General features: G+C 39.8%; 1 protein-coding gene across 1 annotated transcript in view; it reads right to left on the bottom strand.

Moving 5' to 3' along the window:
• Window positions 1–17096: 17096 nt before the first annotated feature.
• The window catches only part of sema3d (sema domain, immunoglobulin domain (Ig), short basic domain, secreted, (semaphorin) 3D), a 31408-nt gene continuing 25410 nt past the window's right edge, over window positions 17097–23094 (bottom strand). Inside the window, exon 18 of the mRNA XM_038706574.1 lies at window positions 17097–19347. Coding sequence (XP_038562502.1) covers window positions 18889–19347 — 459 coding nt within the window. The 3' untranslated portion in view covers window positions 17097–18888. The remainder of the gene's footprint in view (window positions 19348–23094) is intronic.

The raw sequence follows: 23094 nt of genomic DNA, 5'->3' as shown, positions 1-23094 counted from the left end.
AAACTGGAGAATCCTGGCGTCACCTCTTCCTTCATTTTTCTTGACACAAAAAGCAAGTAGGGAGCTTTAGCAGTATTACTATCATGGCTGTATATCATTATTGCTGTTATTTACACCTGACCCTGTTAAATGTTTATTAATGGTAAAAGCAGTATGCACTTGCATAAAACAAACATACACACAAACACACACACACACACACACACACACACACACACACACACACACACACACACACACTCACAGACTCCTTGCAGGTCATCTGTCTGGCCTCAGCACCTGGTCAGTGAGAGGAAATGAGTAGTCAGACTTCTCAGGACAATGGCCACAGTGTCCATCCAGCTCTGACCTCTCACACACTCACAGCTGTTATGCAGAAAACACTCAGAGCCATGGGAGGCCTCAACCAACTGCACACTGCACTGGCCTCTGTGACACGGTCCATGCATCCTGTTGCTGTCAGCGTCCTCTTCCTCTCTCTCTCTCTCTCTTACAAGTTAGCACAATGAAAGACCTAGGAAAAACTAATCCCAAGGATCCATCTTTGTCTACTACAGCAGATTTTGCTTCATGAAAATAGAGAAATAGCCTGAAACCTGGTGCCACGATCTCCGCATGTCATAACAAGCGAGTGATTGCACACAGGTACGCATCCACAGAACCTTTAGTATGTGCGTGGAGTCCGCCTATAGCCCAGCAATGAGAATCAAAAATGGACTGTACAGGTGAAAGAACAAGAGAAGGAGAAAAAGTTAAGCTGAGACGGAGCTCTTTAAAAAGAAATAATCCCTGTATGAAAGTGCCGCTAAATGCAAGCAAGGGACATGGTCAAGCACCAATGATGAATTGGAAATGGATATTTCTTCTACCTGAAGTTGTTCGTTATTATTCCAGAAAAAAAGCTCAGGAACATGATAAACAGTGTGAGAATGGTGTTAAATCAGCAGAGAAGAAGATGATGGGGTATCTATTCACCTGTCTGTCTGTCTGTCTGTCAGTCTGTCTGTTCACCTGTCTGTCTGTAGCTGCTGGTATCTCCAAGTACTCCAGAGAGCTTCACTGGCAGAGTGTCAGGGGTATGCATACAGTCTCACCCAGGCATGGCCTAGCGGATTGTGAACAGCAGCTATGATAATGTGTAACGGTTCTCCGGAGGTTGTACTACCGCACGGTCCTGACTCGAAACAGCAACCTTAGGTACGGGAGGAGGACGCGCTATCGACGAGGCTAAAAGCCAAGGGCCCTAGCATTGGTCAACAGTGCATCTCTTAAGGTGTTGTAGAGTGAGGTTTATTCACTGCACAGCCATCTGGCTTCCGTTACAAATGCACAACACTACACTTAAATTAAGGATGGCATAATTATGGGTATTTTTTAGTTAACCCATTGACGCTTGAATTTTTTTACAATAAAAGTTTTTTTTAAATTATTTGTGTTTTAAGTGAAGATTGTTAATTTCAATTCAGGTATGATGCAAATTAGCGACAACAGGCATAAACGAGAAACCAGGGCTTGCAAAAGGTGGTGGAATTCATGTGCATTCTTGGCTTGCCGTCTGAAAGGAAGAGGTGTGATGCGAATTTGAGACAATCGGCGTCAAGTGGTTAAAAAAGTTTATACATTAATTAAATCACAGATTAAATGCAACACCCACTGAGCACATAATGGTACTCAAATCAAATGCACCCATGTTGTTGCATGGCAAACTGGTACATGCTGGGTTTGGCTAAATGCTAAGGGTGGATCTTCTAGCACGGATTTCAACATTGCTGAGGAACTTCAGTGAGGCCTTTCTGCTGTTTCTGACCATTTCTGTCACTGTGTGTGGATCCTCTTTCAGCGCAAAATGTTTAAAAAGTTGAACCAAGACCAGTTGGGGACTTCATAGTGCACAAGACTCAGAATGACATTCAGACAGGTAAGTACAACCACTGTGTTGCTAAGCAACATAGCAGTGTGTGCACCGCTTCGTGTTGTGTAAAAAACTGTGCAACTGTCTTTGCTTTAATGTGTGTCTTTGTGGCCACAGTTGCTTTGGAGTTTATATTGGTCATGCAGCTCTGTGTTTAATTCTGCTGTTAAAGTATTTCATCTCTTTTCTGTTTTTTTTCAGTGATGCAATAAATATGAAGGATGTATAATTATAATTTCAAGCTTTGACAACAAATCAATTGCACTTCCATTGAATATTTGGTTAGAAAAGACAATATTTTCCCAATTTAACGTGACTTCCTGTATAAAACATGTCTATGTCCGCTCTTCTATCCGAATACAGATAGACAGATAATTTTGCTGGTTGAACGGATACAGACAATGGTGTCTTTTTACAACTCTAATGGTTGGTTTGAAAAAATATAATAAAAAAAATAATAATAAATCCTAGTATGACTGCCCTCAGCAGGTCGTAATATCAAAACAACCCTTCCCAAGTTGATTCAGCATTTTAAAACCCTAATAAATGGCATCAGCACTTAATCATGCTATGCAGAAAAGCAAAAGACATGTGTGTGGAAATAATGTTGAAAATAAAGACCTGCACACTCTTTTCAACAGACGTTCACTCAGAGCTCTGTGGAATTGTATGAAAATGTATACTTGTAGCCTTGATTATGTTAGTGCACTTGACCAGCTGTTGAACCTGACATTTGAATTTTTGAACAAGACATTTGACAGAAGCAATTTTTGTGTGTAGTAATAAAACCAAATTATATGTTACTGGCATAAACAGTAAATAGATTCCCAGCCTGAATTATCATCCCAATCCTGTCCTGCATACAAGAGAAGCAAATTTTTAGCAAAAAAATTGTTTTTTGTTGTTGTTTTTTTACATTTGGAGTCAGTGTAGAGGAAATGTTATATGTGTGCATATATAAATACGCATTGAGGCAACAATTATGGCAGAGAGTGAACTTATATGTTACGCTAATAGCTATCACACTAGACTGCTTTGTGCTTTTTATTTTCTCTTAAACCGCAAACTGTACTGCTCCGCCAAACCACTAACTAAAAACAAGGGGTGTAAGAAATGTGAAAATGTAAAAAGGAAAGAAAAGCATAACCAAGGGGGTGGGTGTGAAAACAGGTCATGAAAGCTGTAGAATGTGTTTGCGTACAGCCCATTCACCTCCAGAGCAGGGCGGGGGTGAACAGGCTCTATATATAACTGCAGCAAGGCTTTGGTGTGGCTGCTCATCTCCCTGCCCTATAACTGACTCCAACTCTATTGAATACAGAGGTACTAAAGTATAACCACAGCTTCCTGTAAGCCTTCATTAAAGCTTTGCTCTCTTTTTAGACTCATTCAAAAATCATTTCATCCCTGTAATATCCTTTTTTGCCCCCATCAGAAAGTATGTTTGTATAAAACAATTGTAAAGATATTACATTGCCTATATGTTCTGCTCTGCTTGTTCCAGTACTTCATTAAATGTCCATCATATTAAGTGAAATATTAGTCCAGACACTATATTTTATAGTTGCACAAGTATGTGAAATGGAAAATTCTTGTCCTTTGTGTCATTTCACACATTTAGCAAAATCTTTGAAACATTACAGTTGTAATGTACAGTTCATCTTCATGCAACAAGTTTATCATGATGGACCAATGTAAAAATAGAAAAAAATAGATAGGGTTCTCTTCTGGCATGGCTGATTAGCATTCATAGTGGGCAGGTAGAAGCAGATTTTGAACCTTGTAGGGCGAACCACAAGCTCAGCTTGCCTGACTGGCAGCGAAGCTGAGACCCTTCTTCAATCTGCTGCCTAGTCTGTGATTAATGGGAGTAAATATGACCCTGAACTTGATGGTGGACCTTTGGACACTGGAGGCTACATACAGAAACCAGTAAAAACACACACAGACACACACTCACACAGAAATAAATAGCTCATGTGTGAGTTATGTTTCTGTGTTTGCGCTTGTTTAAATTACTTTAGACTATATTGTTGTGAAATTACTAGTCACATATTCAGTTTAGTTATAATAAACTGAATATGTATAGTCTGCTTATCATAAATGCACATTACTATATAGGGATGTTGTGTGGATAAATGTCAGGTTTTTAGCTCCAGTAGTCAGACATATCCTGTTGAACAGCACATTCATCAACAGGAGTCAGACTGGCTGCACAGCTCTGGGTCACCTTACACCATGTCTCACACCCCAATCCCTGTCCTTCTCTGCCTTTTTACCCTTGTCAACTTCTTTATTCCCCATCTTGTATCAATGCATCATCCCTCCCTCCTTTCACCCTGCTAACTCTCTCCCTATCCTTCTGTTTTTTCTCTCTCTCTGTACTCCTTCCCCCAGGCGCCATCACTCTTTCCCTTCCTCCCTCCCACAGGCTGGGCAGTAAAACAGGAGCGGGCTCATGGGAAGCCATTAACCACCAGGAAGGCGGCATTAGAGCTCTGCTGCAGAGCAAACGACTGCAGACTCTTTTATACAACCACTGAACCAAGTATGGTAGACCAGCATTGTGCAACAAATGAGACTTCTGGCCCTGCAGCAATAAGCTGTGAACAGTGATCAGCAATGTGTCAAGTACATTTTTATGTGTCTAACATACGGATGACAGTAGAGACTTATACCATTATGAATTTATTTGATGTGTCTCAGTTTTGGCTACCTTGTTGAACTAGAATACACACAATACAGAACACTATTTGGTTTATATTGTTGTTAATATTTTGTACTATAGTAGACAAATTAACTTTTAACTAATGCACTTGAATTTTCTTTTTTATAGAACGAGTAGCCTATGTCTTGTGATCTTAAGATCACTCAGACAAAAAAATATAAACATCATCATCACATGAAGTAAATCTGCAGTTGGTGGGGTAACTTCTTTTCCTGCGGGTTGGTGTTTGATAAAGGATCTGATCACTGGCAGACATACAAACACAGACCGTGATGTTATGTTACAGTTCATCCTACATTACTCAACAACACCCAGAGAACTGACTAAGCATGGCTTTTTTTGGTGCAGAAACTTACTATTAAGGGTTTTGAAGAATACCTTTGGATTACTGCATATTTGAGTCTGTTGCACAATTTTTACAACAATGGCCATAGCAGGTCATCAGATTTATTACTAGGCATTTTAAAAGGCAAAATCATCAGTGAAAGTTCAATTTCCTTCGGCAAATCAAATTTGGCAATTAAGCAAATAAGGTCCATCTGCGATTCTGTTGATGGCATACACATACATTACAGGATAATATAACTTTAAACGTGAGATGTTTTTGGAGAAAACTAACTTTTGCTTTGTTTTCACAACCCTAATGTTAATTTCAAAATTGAGTTAAAAATGTTCCAACGTCCTCAGGCAAGACACATAACATAGGTTCCACCCATTACTTTAGTGTGATTTAATTATCCAACTGAAATGATTTTAAACATTTTATTAGGACCTGTTGCACAGAGAGTGCAGTATTGGTTGTAGTTTGTGTGAAGTTGACTGGATGAGTGCAAAATAGCTCAGCCCTCGGTTAGGACAGCTGCAATGAGGACTAAACCAGACCTTCCTCTTCATGTCCCTTCTACTCCTACACACAGAGACACATTGACAGATTTTCAACCCTCTGCACGGCTTTAGCTGGGTGCCAATCTTGCGTGTGGTCTGTAAGGCAATGCCCTTGTTATGAAGTGCTATGTGCTCGAGACGCTTACCTCAGGATTTACATGAGAGGGAAGTCTCAACTGTACTCCTGATGCAGAGATGTAATGTTTGGTGATCCCACAGAAGCCCCCCCCGTCCCGGAGTCCAGCACGTACAAATGCACCAGTGTATAGAACTCTCTCTCCCACCGCTCAAAAAGTGTACTGGATTGCAATGACTTACTATCCATTTAAACATTAGATATAACAGATCTTTTGCTTTACACTTCTAGAAATAAATAATAAAATCAAATCACGCTCTGCATCATATTTACTACTTTTACTAATTTATACAAGTGCCACTGATAATAATAATAAAATATGCCTGTAGGCAAACATGAGTGTCAGCTTTCTGCATGAAAAATCAGATCATACTTGCAAGACTTTAAATAAATACATACATACATACATACATACAAACTGGTCTTTGGATTGAATCAAGGATGAGGCCATCAGCAGTAACATGTCAACTGTTGAAATGGCCCGGTCTGCATATCACTTAATTAATTTAGTTTTCAGTTGTGGTGAAACATGATCTTTAACTTAGAAGGCTGTTCTTCAGGTTGGTTTCAGAGTTTCAGTGCTTATTAAAGATCAAATAGAGATGTCTCAAGACACCTGTGTGTATGTGTGTGTGCGTAATGTAACAGAGACCCCTCGACTGCTCCCCAGAGACAGGGCTTGACACAGAAGCTAAGAATAGCCATGGCTGTATTACCACCAGTCAGGGGGAGAGGAGGCCAGAAAGGGGGGTGGGGGTGGGGTGGGGGGGGGCAAGTGACACTATCCAACATGGGAGATGACTAAGACACAGGAGCCCTAATCCTTCATTGGACATCTCTTTTACCTGGCACAGATATATACATATGACCTAACCAATGACCCCTTCAACCTCTCCAAGAGAAACATGCACACACGCAAGCTGGTGCACCTTACATGTCAGGCGTGCACGGGTTATGCCGTTTGGAACCTAACCTCTTATTTTTAGACTGTGTAAACAGTGGTCTGTGCTTGAGATGTCCATCATCACTGAGTGTGATGCCATGAATTGTAGGAGGTGGGTGGAGAAGATGAAGATGAGAAGGAGGGGAAAGGGAAGAGCAGGAGGAGGGAACAGGAGGAGGAGATGGATAATCATCAGGAAGTAGGATTGCCGGAGCATTTAGGCACATTCTTGACTTCACAGTCATGAAGACCTAAGGCTATTATCATTAAAGGACGCAGATGCAATCTGTATCACAGTTTGGTTAATGCTGTTATTTCAAAAGCATTTTTATTTCCCCGGCACTTTAACAGAGCCCTATTTATTGGGTTTTGTTGGGGCCTGGGTTTGATAAAAGATGTATGGACAGGGAGAATCAGAGGAGCTACAAAAACAAAATATCTGTGGATGTTCAACGGTGTGACCTGTGCAACACATATCACTCTTACACATGCACACACACACATAAACACATTCAGTCTTCTCACATGTCGGGTGAGAGGTTGTGACCCCGCACCAACAGCTCTGTTTCCTTTGCCATGGAATACGAGAGCTTCATCCAGGATCTCTGAAAGGTTCAGAAAAGGAAACACTGCACTGAGTGACCTGTCAAAATAGGCGTATGACAGCAGGCCAAGGACTAAATGTATTTGTGTGTGTTTGCATGGGTGTCTGTGTTGACACTAAGAAAATGGAGACATGAATAGCTATATTCAAGCCAGCAAAACAGCTACTCTAAAGGTGGTGCTACAGCGGTGTTGGTGATGATGTCTAATAATCACCAGTCATTTGAGAAAATTGGGTAATTGGGGTAATGGGTTTCACTGTGGCCCTCTGAGCTCATCATTACAAACAGATATGGACAGCTATATTTATGCCATCTACACTAGCTGTCAAATGGCATAATAGGATGAGCCAAAAGTAATTGGCTACTGGCTGTATTTTTATTTGGGATTTGAATACAAGACAGAGAGAGAGAGATCACATTGAGGCAGACAAAACCAGGATCTGAGGAAAAGAGCAAAGAGAATGAGCTAAACACAGTGAGCAGAATGAGAGGTATTAAAAAAAATAACGGTGAGCGACCGAGAGGCTCCGCCAGGTGGTTAATGGTGGTTCAGGGTTGGTCAGTGTGCAACACAGGGAAAGATGGAGCACATTACAATAGCAGTCCAACATTAAGGTCCCAATGCCATTATAGATTTAATGACATGCTGGGTGGTGTCCAACTACATTTAACATACTCATCTGCATAATAGTGCTGCTGCCTAACACTCACAGGATAGTAATACCTCTCTGTGATCAATCTCCCTCTTTTTATCTCTCTCTTGCACTCGTTCAAATACACACACAACAAAAGACAGAAAATGAGAGGCCATTAGCATACACTTTGCATGAACAAAGCCAGTGAAAAAGGGCACTGAGGAGATTTGTGTGCGTAAAAAATGATCAAGCCAAATTACCAAAGATTGTCTTTCCACCATTAAATAGTTTGTCTTTTATATTACATATTAATATCATGGACATTTTTCAATGGCATATTCCCTTTACACTAATGGTAACAACAATTCATAGCATTTGGATTTTCTTGCTGAAAAATGCTAAATTGTTGAAGAGAATTCACAAGTGTCGACAGTGATGTGATTACAGTACAAACAATAGTAAATTTTATTCTTTTAATGAGGCAAAGAGTACAGCTGAATGAAGTTCAAGTCCCTGTCTAGCACTCCCATGATGGATATCAAACACCACTGACAGGGAGCCTTGAATCCTGCAGGAAGGGCTGAGACTCATGAATCTTATCAAATGACACTTTCCACTGAGAATGATATGCCATTTATCAAGCTGATTGTGACTTTTATTTCATCTCTCTCGCTTTCTCTCTATATAGGTAACACACACACACACGTGCACACACATAGCGAGAAGGAATCTGAACCACCATAAAATTCATAGCAGGTTGGATGTGACCTCCATGGCTAGTGTGAAATATTCTCTGCTTATTCTTTCACATATTTCAACTTTAAGCATGGCTGAAGGAGCCATAAAATGGCAGTGAGTGCGGTCATCTGTCACTTGCAGAAGGCTACCGAACATCCTCTGGCCTGATGATAGCGGTGCCCTTCATGCTTGCCAAAACTGGTGCCTTAGTACCGCTCACTATGCAGGCACTTCTAATGCAACTGTCTATTTCATTCAATATAGTCATTAAAATGAGTTAGTGGTGGGATAAGGTTTAAGGTGGGCATCTGTTGATCATGATTTAGGTGTATAGACAGAAAACTACTGTGGATGGATTGAAAAAGCTACAGTGCATGAGACATATGGGAGTGAATATTTCTATTATGATTTGTCTGAGACACTGACCATGTGTGTCTATGTGTGTCTCTGTGTTGGAATACAGGAACGTGCCTGCCATGAAGCAACATGACAATCAACATGCATGTGGATTTGGGAAAGACATCAAAGACCAAGCCATATGGGTAAGGTTAAAAAAACCACAGGAAGGAACGAAAGAACGAAGGAACGAAGCAAAGAGGAAAGACATTAAGAAACTACATAAATATAAAAATATATATCTTACAGTCTCCCATAAATAATAATCATAATAGACTACCATGTGTCTGGTGATGATTAAGGAAAGTAATTAGCTAGCAATGAATGTAGAATGAGCTCATTAAGACAAATGCTAGAAGACAGGGGCTTATCACAGTCAAAGAGGCACAGGCAGCTTCTCCTTCTGAAAGCACTGAATCATCTTTCATACAAATCAGTTTAAAATACAGGCAAGCTATGTGAAGACCTGCTGTGATCACCAGGCCATGACAGCAGTTTTATGAATGATGAAGCTATGTATGGGATGTATGGGTCATTTTTCATTTTCAGCTGCACACAATAGCCCTTGCAAACTGGACTGTTTCTCTTCTGATGATTGGCATTCACTACTGGGGCATCAATGGCCCTGAATCTGGAAAGGAATTTCAGTCAATAGGACCATGGCCCTATCATTTATCTTTCTCAACTGAAACTGATTAATACTGAGATTGCCACTACTTACTTCCTTTGCACTGCTATGCTGTCGCCAGCTCCAAATCTTGTTAGCAACCATAATTAGAAATGTGACACGTCAAATGCCCATCTATATATATCCTAGCCTGGTGATGATATTGCACTTTACATGCAGTGGGGTTAGTAGCACTTAAGATCACTGCAAATCTGCCTGCTGAGTTTAATAGTCTGATTTCTGTTATTATTCAGCATGTTAGTGTAGTTCCCCCTTTTATTGCTTCTTCGTCCAGATTTTGTCTTATGTAATGTTGTTGTGAAATTGGCCAGGCACCTGGGGACTTAAATCAAATGCCCCTTGGTCTTAATAAAACAGTTCTGTTTGGAAGTTATCTGCAGTAAAACAGAGAGGAACATTGTGTGTGTTATTGCAAAAGAACAACAGATTGTTTGCAAAATAGCCAATGTGGACCTTGTAAAAGGAGAGTGACGAACAAGGGAAGCATGCAGAAATAATAAGTTAATTCTGCAAATGTTTTGAGTTAAAGGAAATAAACTCAGCTGCAAATTCCTTTTAATTCACCAGAGACATAAGAATAGAGGTGCCTGTAGTCTGTGCTTAAAAGTATCGAGTGGAAATCCACAGTGCTTCAGCAGTTAGAGTGACAAACATTTAATCTAATCTCTTGATCTCCTGATGCTGGCAACTCCTCACTATTCACATGTCTGATAAATACTTAATACATACCAAGTGCCTACACACACAGTAACACACATACAGTCTTAAAAGGAAACTCATGAGTCTCTAAGCCACCTTGTTTGTTAATGTGTTAAACAGGGCTATGATACCTTTCCTGGGTTACACAGCTAATGCCCCTGTTCTCTGAGCCAGCCACTAGCATTTTAGCTTTATCACACCTTCTTATATGATTTGTTAATTTTTTTTTCTGTTTTAATCTGTTTATCTCATTACCACTGTCATTACAGCAGTTCAAAATCGTAAAGGGTTCAACAAAACAAATTTTAACAGAAGCTGTTAAACAGGACAGTATTTGCACAAAGTTTGCATCAAGACCCTCCAGGCCAACCATGTGTTTTTCCCCCTTAAATAAAATGCAAATAAGAGTCAAAATAACTTTTTTTTAAGCACCAGAAATTAGCAGATGAAATTAGGTTTTGGCCATATGGCTTGATGGCACTGCAATGTGCTGAGTAGTTTGGAATGACCCTCAGTTAAATTTATCAAAGCATGTCAAACATTTGTAATAATGTTCCTTGCACACAACCTCATTCTGAAGCTACAAACCCCAAGGACGCAAGAAATGCACTTAAGCATCAATAAAAAACAGGCAAAAAAAAACCTGAACCAAGCTGCATTGACAGAGAAAAGTCCCCATAAACAGTATGATACACCGTGCACTACAGAGCGCTCTCACACACTGTCCCTCAGCTCAGTGTCTCTGAATGAGCAAGTGAATTAGTGACCCCAAGAGGCAACTGTCTGACTGTGGCAGAGGGGGAAAAATGCAGCTTTTAAACCTATTGTCATCGGTTATAATGCATAACAAATGGGCTTTCAAAAGAAGGAGGAATTTTTCTCACCTTGGAGTCAAGCAGAGGGAGGGCAGCGTTGCAGGGGTGTTTGGTTTCGGCTGCCAAATTCTCAGTGGTATGATGTGATGTGGTATGACTGAAGAAGGAGGAGATGCCATTGCATGCCATCAGGCTGTAGAGGGATACTAATCCCAATGAAATATCCACTTTTCTCTCTCACCTCTCTCTCTCCCGCACTTCTGCCTCCTTCCTCTCCTCACCCTAACATCTGATAGCCCTGACCACTGCTCAGTATCCTGCTCAGTCTCTGAGATCAATATGATGAAAACTTCTCACTCATTATATCTGTATACTCTTCTGTCCATGTATTTCGGTATCCTACTGCCTTCTTATTGGTCCCTGTATCTATGACAGACCTAGAGGCCTAAAAGATTATCATTATAAATCACTATAAATTTAGTTTGGGGGCCTGAGAACATTGTCAAAGTGAGAGCGAATTATAATAAATACATTAGTGATGATGTGATGGCACTCATTTCTGAACATGGATATATATACAGTATTGACATGGTATGAGAGTGAGCCTCTGCTTCTTTTCCTTACAGCTGATCTGCTATATAAATCCAGGAAATATTGTCCAAATGAGATTAGTGAAGTATGTGTGGCTGCAGAGCAAAGCAAGGATAAAGTAAAGATATGTGACCAATTGGAAAAACCGATTGAAAGGCTAAAGGTCAATGAGGTGTGGCATCAAATTGTAGTGAAAGCTGTATCCATTTCATGGATACGTACACTGAGTAACCCCCGGATCTGTGGATGCCAGCAGCAATATGAGACACACGCAGACACACATACAGACATGCAAACACACATACTGAAACATATACAGTTAGGAATGTAGTCTGTTCTGGTGTTGCGCACACACACACACACACACACACACACACACACACACACAGAGCTATATCAACACACTGTAATCCCTAATGCAATAAGGCTTACGCTGATGCAATTGTTCAACTTGATATGCCAATTCATTAAGAACATTAAATTAACTGTATATTTTGAAATTATTGCCTGCAGATCTATGAGTCACTATGTTACTCTACCTGCAGTCCTGCTCCATTTGGATGGTGTATTTAAAATCTAAAATGTAAAAAACAACAGTAAAATCTGCTCATCAGCACACATGGTTGTCATAAGTCTTCACATTAAGTCATTTGATATTTATAACACAATTTGTCTACATTGTTTGAAATGATTATACCCAGATTGTATAATTGTGGAGTAATGACTACTCTGTCAACTGTCTTCATGTAAATCACAGCAATCTGTAAGAGCTGCTATTATGATACTTTATTACTGTAATCAAAGTACAAGACTGTTGTGGGAGTAAATTGTATGATGAAAGGTGAAGAGATATAAACAATATAATGTAAATTTGATAGGTGTCAGATAAATGTAACGTTGACTACTGTCAGCCATATTTTTACTTTGCGTTATATTATAAATGATAACATTTTTGCCTTATTTGTTATTGTTTTATTGTTTGTTGTTATTATAGTTTGTATGTGTTGAGTTAGAGGAGACCTTCTTTAATGGGAAAATCTTAAATTTTATTTATTCAGATTTAACAGGATTTCCGTGGATTAGTAGCACCAATGAGTCTTTGAACAAGATAAACATGTCGCTTTCTGACAGAATGTAACAAATGAAATCTAATCCTTGAAAAAACAAAGTGCCCATTTTGACAAATGATTCCTCCATATCCAGGGAGGGATTTTTATACACTCCATGATCATCTAAATTTCAACATTGATCAAACACAATACTTTAGATTATTTTGAGGCTAGTAAAGGATATATATTTTCAGTCATATTTAATCTTCTATGTTTTCACACCTTAGTGTGAACCTTGTGGGTCGCAGTTAGGCCAACACAGAACTGAAATTTGCTACAACATAATGGAGGAATGCGTTAATGTATACCCAGTGAAATTGCCATGAATATGGTGCAGTATAAACACATGCTGTCTATATTTTAACAGAGCTGAATTCATTACACTGCCTGGAAGGCAAGCTAACCTGAAGCAGTTTGAAAGGCATGTAGAAAATAAGGTGGGCCGTTTGTATGCTGATCTACAAGATCAAGCTTGAAATTTTAGTGCTTTCTTCACACCCAGGCATGGAAAATAACTGAAAATCATCCCTGTCCCACAATGTTCTGGAAGATTTCCATGTTTGCTGAGCTCATTAACCTTCATGGCTGAAGGTACTCTCATGTGGGTTTGGGTTTCCACAAATACATGGCAGACACAGGACAGCCACATAGGTTGTTGCTAATCACCCTAATTTACTCTTTGACTTTCTCTTAACTCTCATTGGGCCTTTCCCCTTCCCCATGCAGGAAATCGAACTCATTTATGACACTCCCACACCTTTTTAACCTATACAGATGCATGGAAAACACCAAAGTTACTACGGAAACAAGAAAACCAGTAGTAGGGAGGGGTGGGGCGGCAGGCAAAGGTTATTGAGGACAGTTCAAAGTTCACCTGTGGAACATTGGTAGCCACCAGACCTTATATAAACCTGTGTGAATGTTAAAGGAAGCACAGTACTTGCTCTTCCTTGCATGGCAGTAGCCCTGAACAGCCATTGGTCAAATCCTTTTGTGTATCATAAGATCCCGGTACATTGTTAATGAAGCTCTTTTCAGCATAAACCAGGTGCTGAGAGACGATACTTTCTTTGAGCATTTAGATTTGTAGAGGCACTATTGGACCCTTCTATTTGTTCAGCATCTCAGTGAAAAGCTGACCATTAAAAGAGAAACAAAGAAGGTCACCATATTCCCAGATCCTATAATATCAGACTGGATTCTAGGAACATTTTAATTAATCTCTTCTTTGAAGAGAGTAAAGGAAACCTTATATTTATTTACTCTAATGGCACATACAGTACCACAAACACTAGATTTTCACACTATAATTGCAATGCTGTTATGATTAATTAACTCTACTGGAAACCTGATCACTGCATGTGGAGGTATGCTCCTCTGTAATCCTTTGAACATGTCTGTAGCTTGTGTGAAGGAAAACCTTCATGAATAAATAAGATGAGTAACAATATGTTAAACAGAAGGAATGGACAGGCTTCATTAAAACATTGGGGTGATATTATGAATAGTTTTCTTTCCAAATGAACATTACAACATGCTTTGGATCTAACAATATTTCCCTTTGCAGTTGTGTAGTCCATATATAAAATATCAGAAAGGCTCCCAAGATACACATTCCCCATGACCCATTTCTATGCCATGGGAAATGAGAAACTTTCCCATGTCCCAGTACGCAAAGACTAAATTGAATTCTAAAACCACAGGCCAAACTGTCACAGACTCGAGACACAAGGTTTAGTCATATAAGTTACATATATTTTATATCTGATTATTCTCGAGATTCTTCGAGTTAGTACAATCAGTATGGTTTTTTTCAAATTTGCAATTACTTTCTATAAAATTTGAAGAAGTATTCCCTAAACCCTGCTATTTTGACACCAGATATGTCTGACCACAGCAGCCTCTTTGGTGACCCCTGACCTCTCATGAGAAGAAAATGTTCCTGATGAAAACCTCTGTGAAAGCGGATATGCATGCACAACACCAAATGACACACGATATGCAATCAGCAGCGATGACCCCACAGCGATTCAGTCACATGCCACATCTACAAACCATTTGCCACACCAAGAAGAGAACCACATGCAGGGCAAGAAGCATTCAGAAGGAGACATCTCATTTAGGTGGATTTTCAAAGCAGTTCTCAACAAATAAAAACATCTATCAAAGGGTGCGTTTAGGATATTCACTGCATCCTGCCTGTTCTGCCACAAATCCAAAGTTAAGAGAGATCATTCACGTCTGTAAATCAGGCAGAGGAACATAGGTAGTCATTACTCAAAGGGAACAACTGTTTCTAGCTCATACACACATACCTCTTGCCTTCCTATACCTCCAGGCGACCATCAATACCGCCCAGTTCGACAGCTCCCATACAGCACTTGGCTGTCTCCACCCAGGCCCAGAAGTTCACTGTCAACGCCTGACAAACACACACATCTGCACAGCTGTAAATACCCTGTAATATAGAACCAGAAACACCTCTGCAGACTGACATCTCAATTCCGCTTTTATCTCCTTTTTCTCTCCCTCTAGTCTTCCTGTCATGATGTTTGATATCTTGATTCTGGCGCTGCCGCTGTGGAAGTTTGCTGTGGGACTGTGTTTATTGGAAAACACCTTTGCTTTTAAATTCTTGCACCTGGGAACGCTTGCATAAACTAACACAAATATGCGCTCACTGGTGTCAAGATAATGGCAGCAGACAGATTGTGTGTTACGCAATCACACCTAAACCAACCCAGAATATCGAGTATGTTCTGATTCGAATGAACAAATAGAAAACTCCACTGTGCAGTGCCAGCTAATGCATCTATAAAAATGGAGGCATAGAGGGTCTGATTAGACTAGGCTCTGCTTAGCAGACAGCACACAGCTCTCACTAACAAATGTAATAGTTTTTAGGGAGTGCAATGCTGGATTCCTGATGCAGAACGAAATTAAAATAGCTACTTTTAAATTAGGCCCAGACAATATCATTTAATTAGTCCAACCTGTGCTACTTACAAGACCCCAGCCCCATGCACTGCATCCGATATGGATGTGGCCACATGGGTCACTGGAAACTACTTAAAATGTAGACAGTGGAGTATGTTGTGTGCATGTGCCTTTTTCTGTGTGTGCGTATCCTGTAAGGCCACTACAGGGGTCCTAAGCAGACTTGCTCACTCATTACACCAATCACATCAAATTAAGAACTTCCTTCCCTAAAATCTGGTTTCTTTCCCTGAATTCTGTCTCCTTGTTCAGCCCCCCACTGCCTCTGTCTGCTTGTCTATCGGAGCAAGTCATCTTCACTAATTGGTTGTTCTCCAGCTAAATGTAAAGGTCAAATTACATCTGGGCACAGCAACTGCCTGGCGCAAAACTATGTCTACATTTGGAGAGCTCCATAATATCCGATTATATACCTTTTATGTAGGAAAGGATCATTATGTCAAAGCATTAATGTAAATATGAGATTGCTGGAAAAGTAACCTGCGGGATGAATGATTTGAAATAATCTTGTTATGTCACTGACTTGTTGTTGACACTGTTCAAAATAGAAAAAACATCAGCAACACTGAAAAGTATAGTCCTTTCTTTAAATTTTTGCCACCCTCAGCTCAGTATGCAGTCTGGTACAACTTTTGCATTGCTAATTTATGCTATTAACAGGGTGTGTCAACCAGTGTCGATTTCACGTAGGCCGTGTTTGGTATGTGAGATCTCTGCAGGACACACAGCATATCAATATTTTCTGCCAGTTTCAGACCTTCTGTACACTCATACATCATCTCTCAAACTTTTCATCACTTCACAAACATGCCATTTAGGAATATTGTTTTGTTTTCCCCCCTCCCCATTTTCTTCACTTTCCTCAAATGTCAGTGAACGAAAACATCCATGGCATTTTAGAACAATGAAATGAGGAGCAGGGGGGAGTTACTGAGTTATAGGACCAGAAGAATAAGCATTCACTATGCAGCACAGATTTTTTGCCTTAAGATAACTCTAAAATACTACTAAAATAAAAATCTCTAAAATGGATGTGCTTCTCCAATGAATTTGATTATAATGTACAAAAGTTGCTTTAAGCATTTGTTTTATATTTGAGTAATGCTTAAACCCTGTTTTGATATAATAATCCTTTCTTGGTGTCGCTTTGCAGTTTCCCTATTTGGGAAGATGTAGTTTGTTCTTTGCAGCTGACTGATAAATAAACTATAGACAAGGAGGAAGTGCTTGAAATATTTATTGTCTTTGTTACAGGAAACATGAAGAAATCACTGTGGAAAAACACAAAATGGGAGAAATGAATGCTGTTAATATGTACGAATGTATATAAAGGGCAAGTAAACATAATAAAAATGAGAGGCATTGGCATTCTGAAAATGTTAAGGCAATAAAATGCTGATCATTTCACAACAAAGACATAACTGTGTAATAGGGGAGGTATATAGGGCTATGAGACCAGTTAAAGAATTACAAGGCTATTAAGGAATATGATGTTTTTCTATATATTTATATTAGTATGGGGCAGATTTGTACTCTGTGATACCTGAAGTATTTCAGGAGCTCCCCAGAAATATAATTTAAGGGGTTACTAAGTCAGTTAAAACAGAGGACTACCATGACTCACATTAAGATCATTTTATTATTGTTGTCAGCATTATATCCAAGCACTGTGTATAATATCATCTACAGTATTATATAAGTCTAAAAATACTATTCAGGTCAGACACATTGGGTTGTATAATGCTTGCGTTATACGCTCATGCTACTAATGTCGATGCCTTCACAGCTTTATTCTAGGAAACCTGTAACTTGCTTTGTTTGAGCACAAGCTTTCACATTTTGCATGGTTTCTCCTGAAGGCACCCACTTTCTCTTTTTCACAAGCGCGCAAACACACACACACACACACATACACACGCACACACACAGACACACACACACAAACACTAAACAAGAGACCAGCTGGTCCTGAATCATTCTGACATCTGCATACAGTGTACAGGGACTTGTGTTGCTATATCAGGAGAGGCTCAGCTGAACTAACCCTTACTCATTCTCAACCTGTCTGCTGTCTCCTTGAGGCTGCCTGTAACTGCACTTTTACAGTTGGTTAATTGATTTTTTGTATATTGATTTTGATCACCTCACTGAGGTAAGCAAGCCATTCAGGGAACAGAGGATCCAAGACAAATGCATTTAAATAACTTCCAAAAAACAGCAATAAAGAAAACATCTATTGAACCTACAGTACATAAGAGTCAAACTTTTTGTACAAAAAATGTCATTTTGTCAGCCCAAACATAATACATGATTATCATTATAGTTATACAGATCAGTAATAAGATTAAATTGAGTGTGCTGTATCTGCTGTACATGTTACATAAATATTTACAGTCATTCAACATGAATGCATGTCAGCTCGAGCAAATTTTTTTTTTTTATATTTTCCAATTCAAATATATGTTTCAGTATCATCAAATGATAACCTCTATTAACCATCAGTCTGTACTGTTGGGGAAATAAAACCTGGCCAGTAGAACCTGTAGAAAAGGCCTGACATGTTGCAATCCTTCATCGGGTCAGCATATTTCCAGTAGCACTGTAGCTGAAATAGAAGTCAGTAGATGACTGTTTAAAAAAAAAACATTATTTAGTCTTCTTTTCTTTAAAACATGTTATCTGCAAACAGAACAGAATAAGACTCACAGTTCTATTCAGAGCATTTGAACCATTTTCATGGAATGTGCTGTAAAAGTCACTGAAGAAGAAGATTTTTCTCTCAAACAACTGAATTGTTCTTTCATTTTGTAGCTGGCAGATGAATTAAATTACATATGTATAACCCAATACTACTTAAAATAACTTTTTGAAAGAATACCTTTATTTTGAACTTGAACTATATACTTCAGTGTTACTCTTTCATGCCCCGTTAACTCTGAGTTAGATTTTGTCTGATTTTGCAGTTCTGTCTCACATTTATCCTACCCGTGATGGTTTTTTCACCACATCCCTCACTGCTTTGCTGTCCTCACCACCCTCCCTTTTTCCTGTTTCCCCCCCTCTTCCTCTCTCTCCTTGTGGTATCTCCTATTCCTGCTCTTCTTTATTTCCTGCATATGCTTCCACTTGCCGGCGCCTCGTCCTCGCACCCTTGATGGCCTCTTCTCCAGCCACAGAGAATCACAGTACTCCTCCAGAGAGACAAAGCGAGAGCTCATCACTCTATGGTAGTCCTTATAACGCTGGCGGGACTCTGCGCCGTGGTGTAGCTCCACCACGGGGGATTCACTGGGCTTGGGCTTCCCATCCAGTTGTCCATGTGTAACTAGTTGCAGCTTGAGCCGGAGCAGAGTGTGTGTGAAGTGTGTATGCTCTTGAGCCACGCAGACATACACACCAGCATCAGAGGCAAGGAGGGAGCGAATCAGGAGACCTCGATCGGTGTGTATAACGCGATCATCTAGCCTGACCTGGGAGACAAAAAGAAAGATATAAGAACTCCATCACAAAGGACAAGATCATGTGACAACAGCTGACTTCACTAAAATTCAAAGCTTTACTACAAAACAATAAGAAACTCTAAAAAACAATATTACATGCTGTGTCTCCACTCCCAAACAATCCATCAGAATGACTGCACATTACAAAACACCAACCTGATACCTGCCACCTTGTTTAAACACATGCATTTTCATGCCTGATTTGTATCCAAGGTGTGTTAAACATGGCAATGACCCCTGAAACAGGAAACACATTGAATGGGGTGTGGTGAGTCTCACCCACATCGTGGGGGGCCAGGGGTCATTATGTGGTGTGGAGAGATCTTTGGATGCATGATGAGTGTCAGCAGTAAGCAAAGGCAAAAGAAGGTATTTGGCAAGAATGTGTGTATGTGTGTGGGAGAGTGCATGTGCTTGTTGTTAAGGTGTATATAAGGGTAAGTAGCGTGCTAATGTTTATGGTCTACGCTTTTCATTTAGCATCGACCGTGATTCATCAGGTGACATGGCTGCTGTCAGGGCCTAAAACAACACAGCTGTGTTCGGAGAACAGGAGAAACAGAATGAGCGTGTGTTTGTGTGTCCAGCCCTTTGTGTGTTTGTGTGTGTCCATGCGTGTGTGGATGCTTCAAAAGCATACCTCCCACAGACCTGCTCTGACCCCCCAGAGGTGTAACTGATAAGAAAGTTAGAGTAGGAGGCACAGACGTAAACCTCAAGTAGAAAACCATGAGTGTTTGCCTGTGTGTGTGTGGTAACTATAGCTCAGTAGTGGACACTGATGATGTGTTGTCCAGCCAGAGGCAGACCCACAGGCCTTAGAGGCTCTTTGGACCGTGACCCTTACCCACATTCGACTTACTAGTCTGTCTCCTATCACATTCTCGTTTCCTGACACAACTGACTGACTTGACAAAACGCATGGGATGTATCTTAAAAACATAAAATCTCACCTATGCAAAGTCTCGGCAGAGATGTTAGGCAATTAAAAAAAAAATTCAATTGGTTTTCATGTGTTTATTTATGTGCCATTGAAGCCGTCCCACGATCCAAAACCAAGGCATCTGTGACCAAATGGCAATGCCAGACATTTAAACTAACCCAGATGGTCTGTCTTTATTTGTGTACCTGTGTGTGTGTGTGTGTCTGTGTCTGTGTCTGTGTATATCTGGGATATATATGTGAGCCAACAATTTCCCCTCAAAGAATAGCAATCCTGCTTTTTGAATTTTACACTTACATGCATATTTGTATGTCTGAACAAGTGTGCATGCATGTGGAGCAACCGAATGAAACACATCTTTTATTAGTTAAATCAATCACAAATGTGAGCAAAAATCAGGTTACAAACTTCCCATGTTTTCAGGAAGGCAGTGCTTTGTTCTAAGGAATGAGGCGGATGAAATTCAATGTAATCCATGTTTTTCGTATTACAAATTCGTATTACAAATTTTCTAATGGGCCAGCATTCCAGGCTCCAGGAGGTGAATGCACACACAGGCACTAACAGACACACAAAAACAGGCTGGGAGAAAGAAAGAGAAACCTCTTCCAGCTCACATTTTTAATAGCAGACCTTTACGAGGGGATAAGAGGGAGTGCATGTTTGAGTGTATGATGAGAATAAGTACTGGGGTGGGCTGCAGGTGCTGTGAGCAGCTGGTCGAGGATGCCTTTATCAAAACCCATCAGGGGGCAGAAAGTGTGGAGAGAAACAGAGAAGGGAAGAGACTTGGACGTGGGACAGAGTGGAGACAACACCAAAAGTATGAAGAAACAAAGTAGACGGAGTAAAGAGCATAAAGGCAGGAATTAAGTGAGGAGAGATAAAGGTTTGACTGATGAGGGAGGTTGAGGGACAGGAGAGGAAAAGGGATGACAGACAGGAGGAAACAGAGTGGGAAGAAAAGCACAGGGAGTGAGAGGTTGAAATGAACTAGACACTTCAGACATCACCTCCTCAAAACCGCATGTCCAGCTGTGAGAGCAGGTAGACCACCTCGTCCCGCATGAGGGAAACCCAACATCACCGAACCCGACTTTATACAAGATGGAACACAATAAACCAACAGACATCTTGGTCATGCTTGCAAATTTTGGGCTGTGTGATGAATTGAGCTTAAAACCAGAACTTTCTTTGTTAACAATTATAAACTTTTGAGAGTTTTAGTTGGGAATGGTTTTAATTTTCTAGCCAATCACATTCCTCAAGTGCAGGTTATAAGGGTGCAGTTTTTTGTACTTGACACAGCTGCCAGTAAATGCAACATAAGAAAGAGAAAAAACAATGAGTAGAACTGAAAAGCACAAAAGCAATGGTAATGGTGAAATAGCTTCAAAGTAACAATGATGCTACAAACATGTTAACTAATTAACTAACTAATCTCTTCCTTCACCTGAAAAAGTTCACAGTGTGTTTCTTTCATCTCCATCTTGGTGTGGTTCAATTGAACTTCTTTACTTTGTGTTGACTGTCAGCAGCATTGCTGGGGTTCAGCCAAGAAAACAATCAATCATGTGCTTAATCAGAAATATATGAGAAAGAAGCAAAGCAGAAGTAGCACTTATTTTATAGCTAAAGACATTTTGCCTGTGAACACAATGGAGAAAGGAAATGTATTCATGTATTACACTCATTATACTGGCCAGAATTAAGAAAATATTTCTCTTAAACTCCTATTTTGCCTATTCTGTTTGAAAGCCATGTTTGCAGTCTAACATGTTAATTAACTTTTTTATCTTTTACCCCTTAGTAGAAACAATATATCTATTAGCTATGTAAAATTGCATAAAAAGCCTAGCATTTGTGCTGAAGTTTCCTTTTGTCTTGGGTATTCTGTGTCTATAAACATCTGAGATATTTAGCAGCTACCCTGCCAAAGAATTACATTTCTTTATTCATGCAAAGGCTGTTATACTATAAAGCTGTTAGCCCATTTAAATATTATATTTCCCCTCAAAAATATTGTTTGAACCATACTGAACCATCTGGTTGCATTATCAGAACATTATTCAAACACTAAAGCATCATTTTTAAGTTATATATCATGATGACTATCAACATTTGTCAAACTTGCTTTTGCTGTAAAGCCCAGCCAGCACCCTTATCATTTAATAATAATTTATGTATGTATTATATTATATAATATAATGTATAAGAAAAGAAGATAAGAATTGTAAAACCAAAACATTGTATTGGGCTGCCAGTTAGTCCAGGTGGTGGAACTCTCCACCTTTTTATTGGCAGAGACAGTGAGATAAAATTTCACCTACAAATGTTTATGTACATACTCCAACAGCCAAACCTCTTCGACATTTTGCCATTATAAACACCACTGAACTTGCTGTTGATCCATCATATTCTGCACATTCTGCTGTATTTGTTTAGCTTCTGTGTCTATCACATAACAATCCAGAGGGAGGAAGAACTCCTGCATTCACTCCTTCATCACTTTGTCTAGAGTACAATAGGTCACATATCATTGCATGCCTAGACACACAAACACAGAAAACACCCCGTTGTGTTCATTACCCCAAAACACATGGCTATCCCCAGGGAGCACTCTGTTATGATTTCTGCTGTAGGGGATCATAAAGAAACGCGCATACACACACACACACACACACACACACATATAACGCAGGGCTTTCTGCTGTGAAGGCCTATAAAGGAACACATGGGTCTTTAGTGGCCTCTGCACCTGTCAGTGTGTTTAC

This window comes from Micropterus salmoides, unplaced genomic scaffold (genome assembly GCF_014851395.1).
Source record: "Micropterus salmoides isolate LMB-PRFRI ecotype aquatic unplaced genomic scaffold, ASM1485139v1 Ms_hic_scaffold_8, whole genome shotgun sequence".
Lineage (NCBI taxonomy): Eukaryota > Metazoa > Chordata > Actinopteri > Centrarchiformes > Centrarchidae > Micropterus > Micropterus salmoides.
This window is presented reverse-complemented; position numbering and strand designations above follow the sequence as displayed.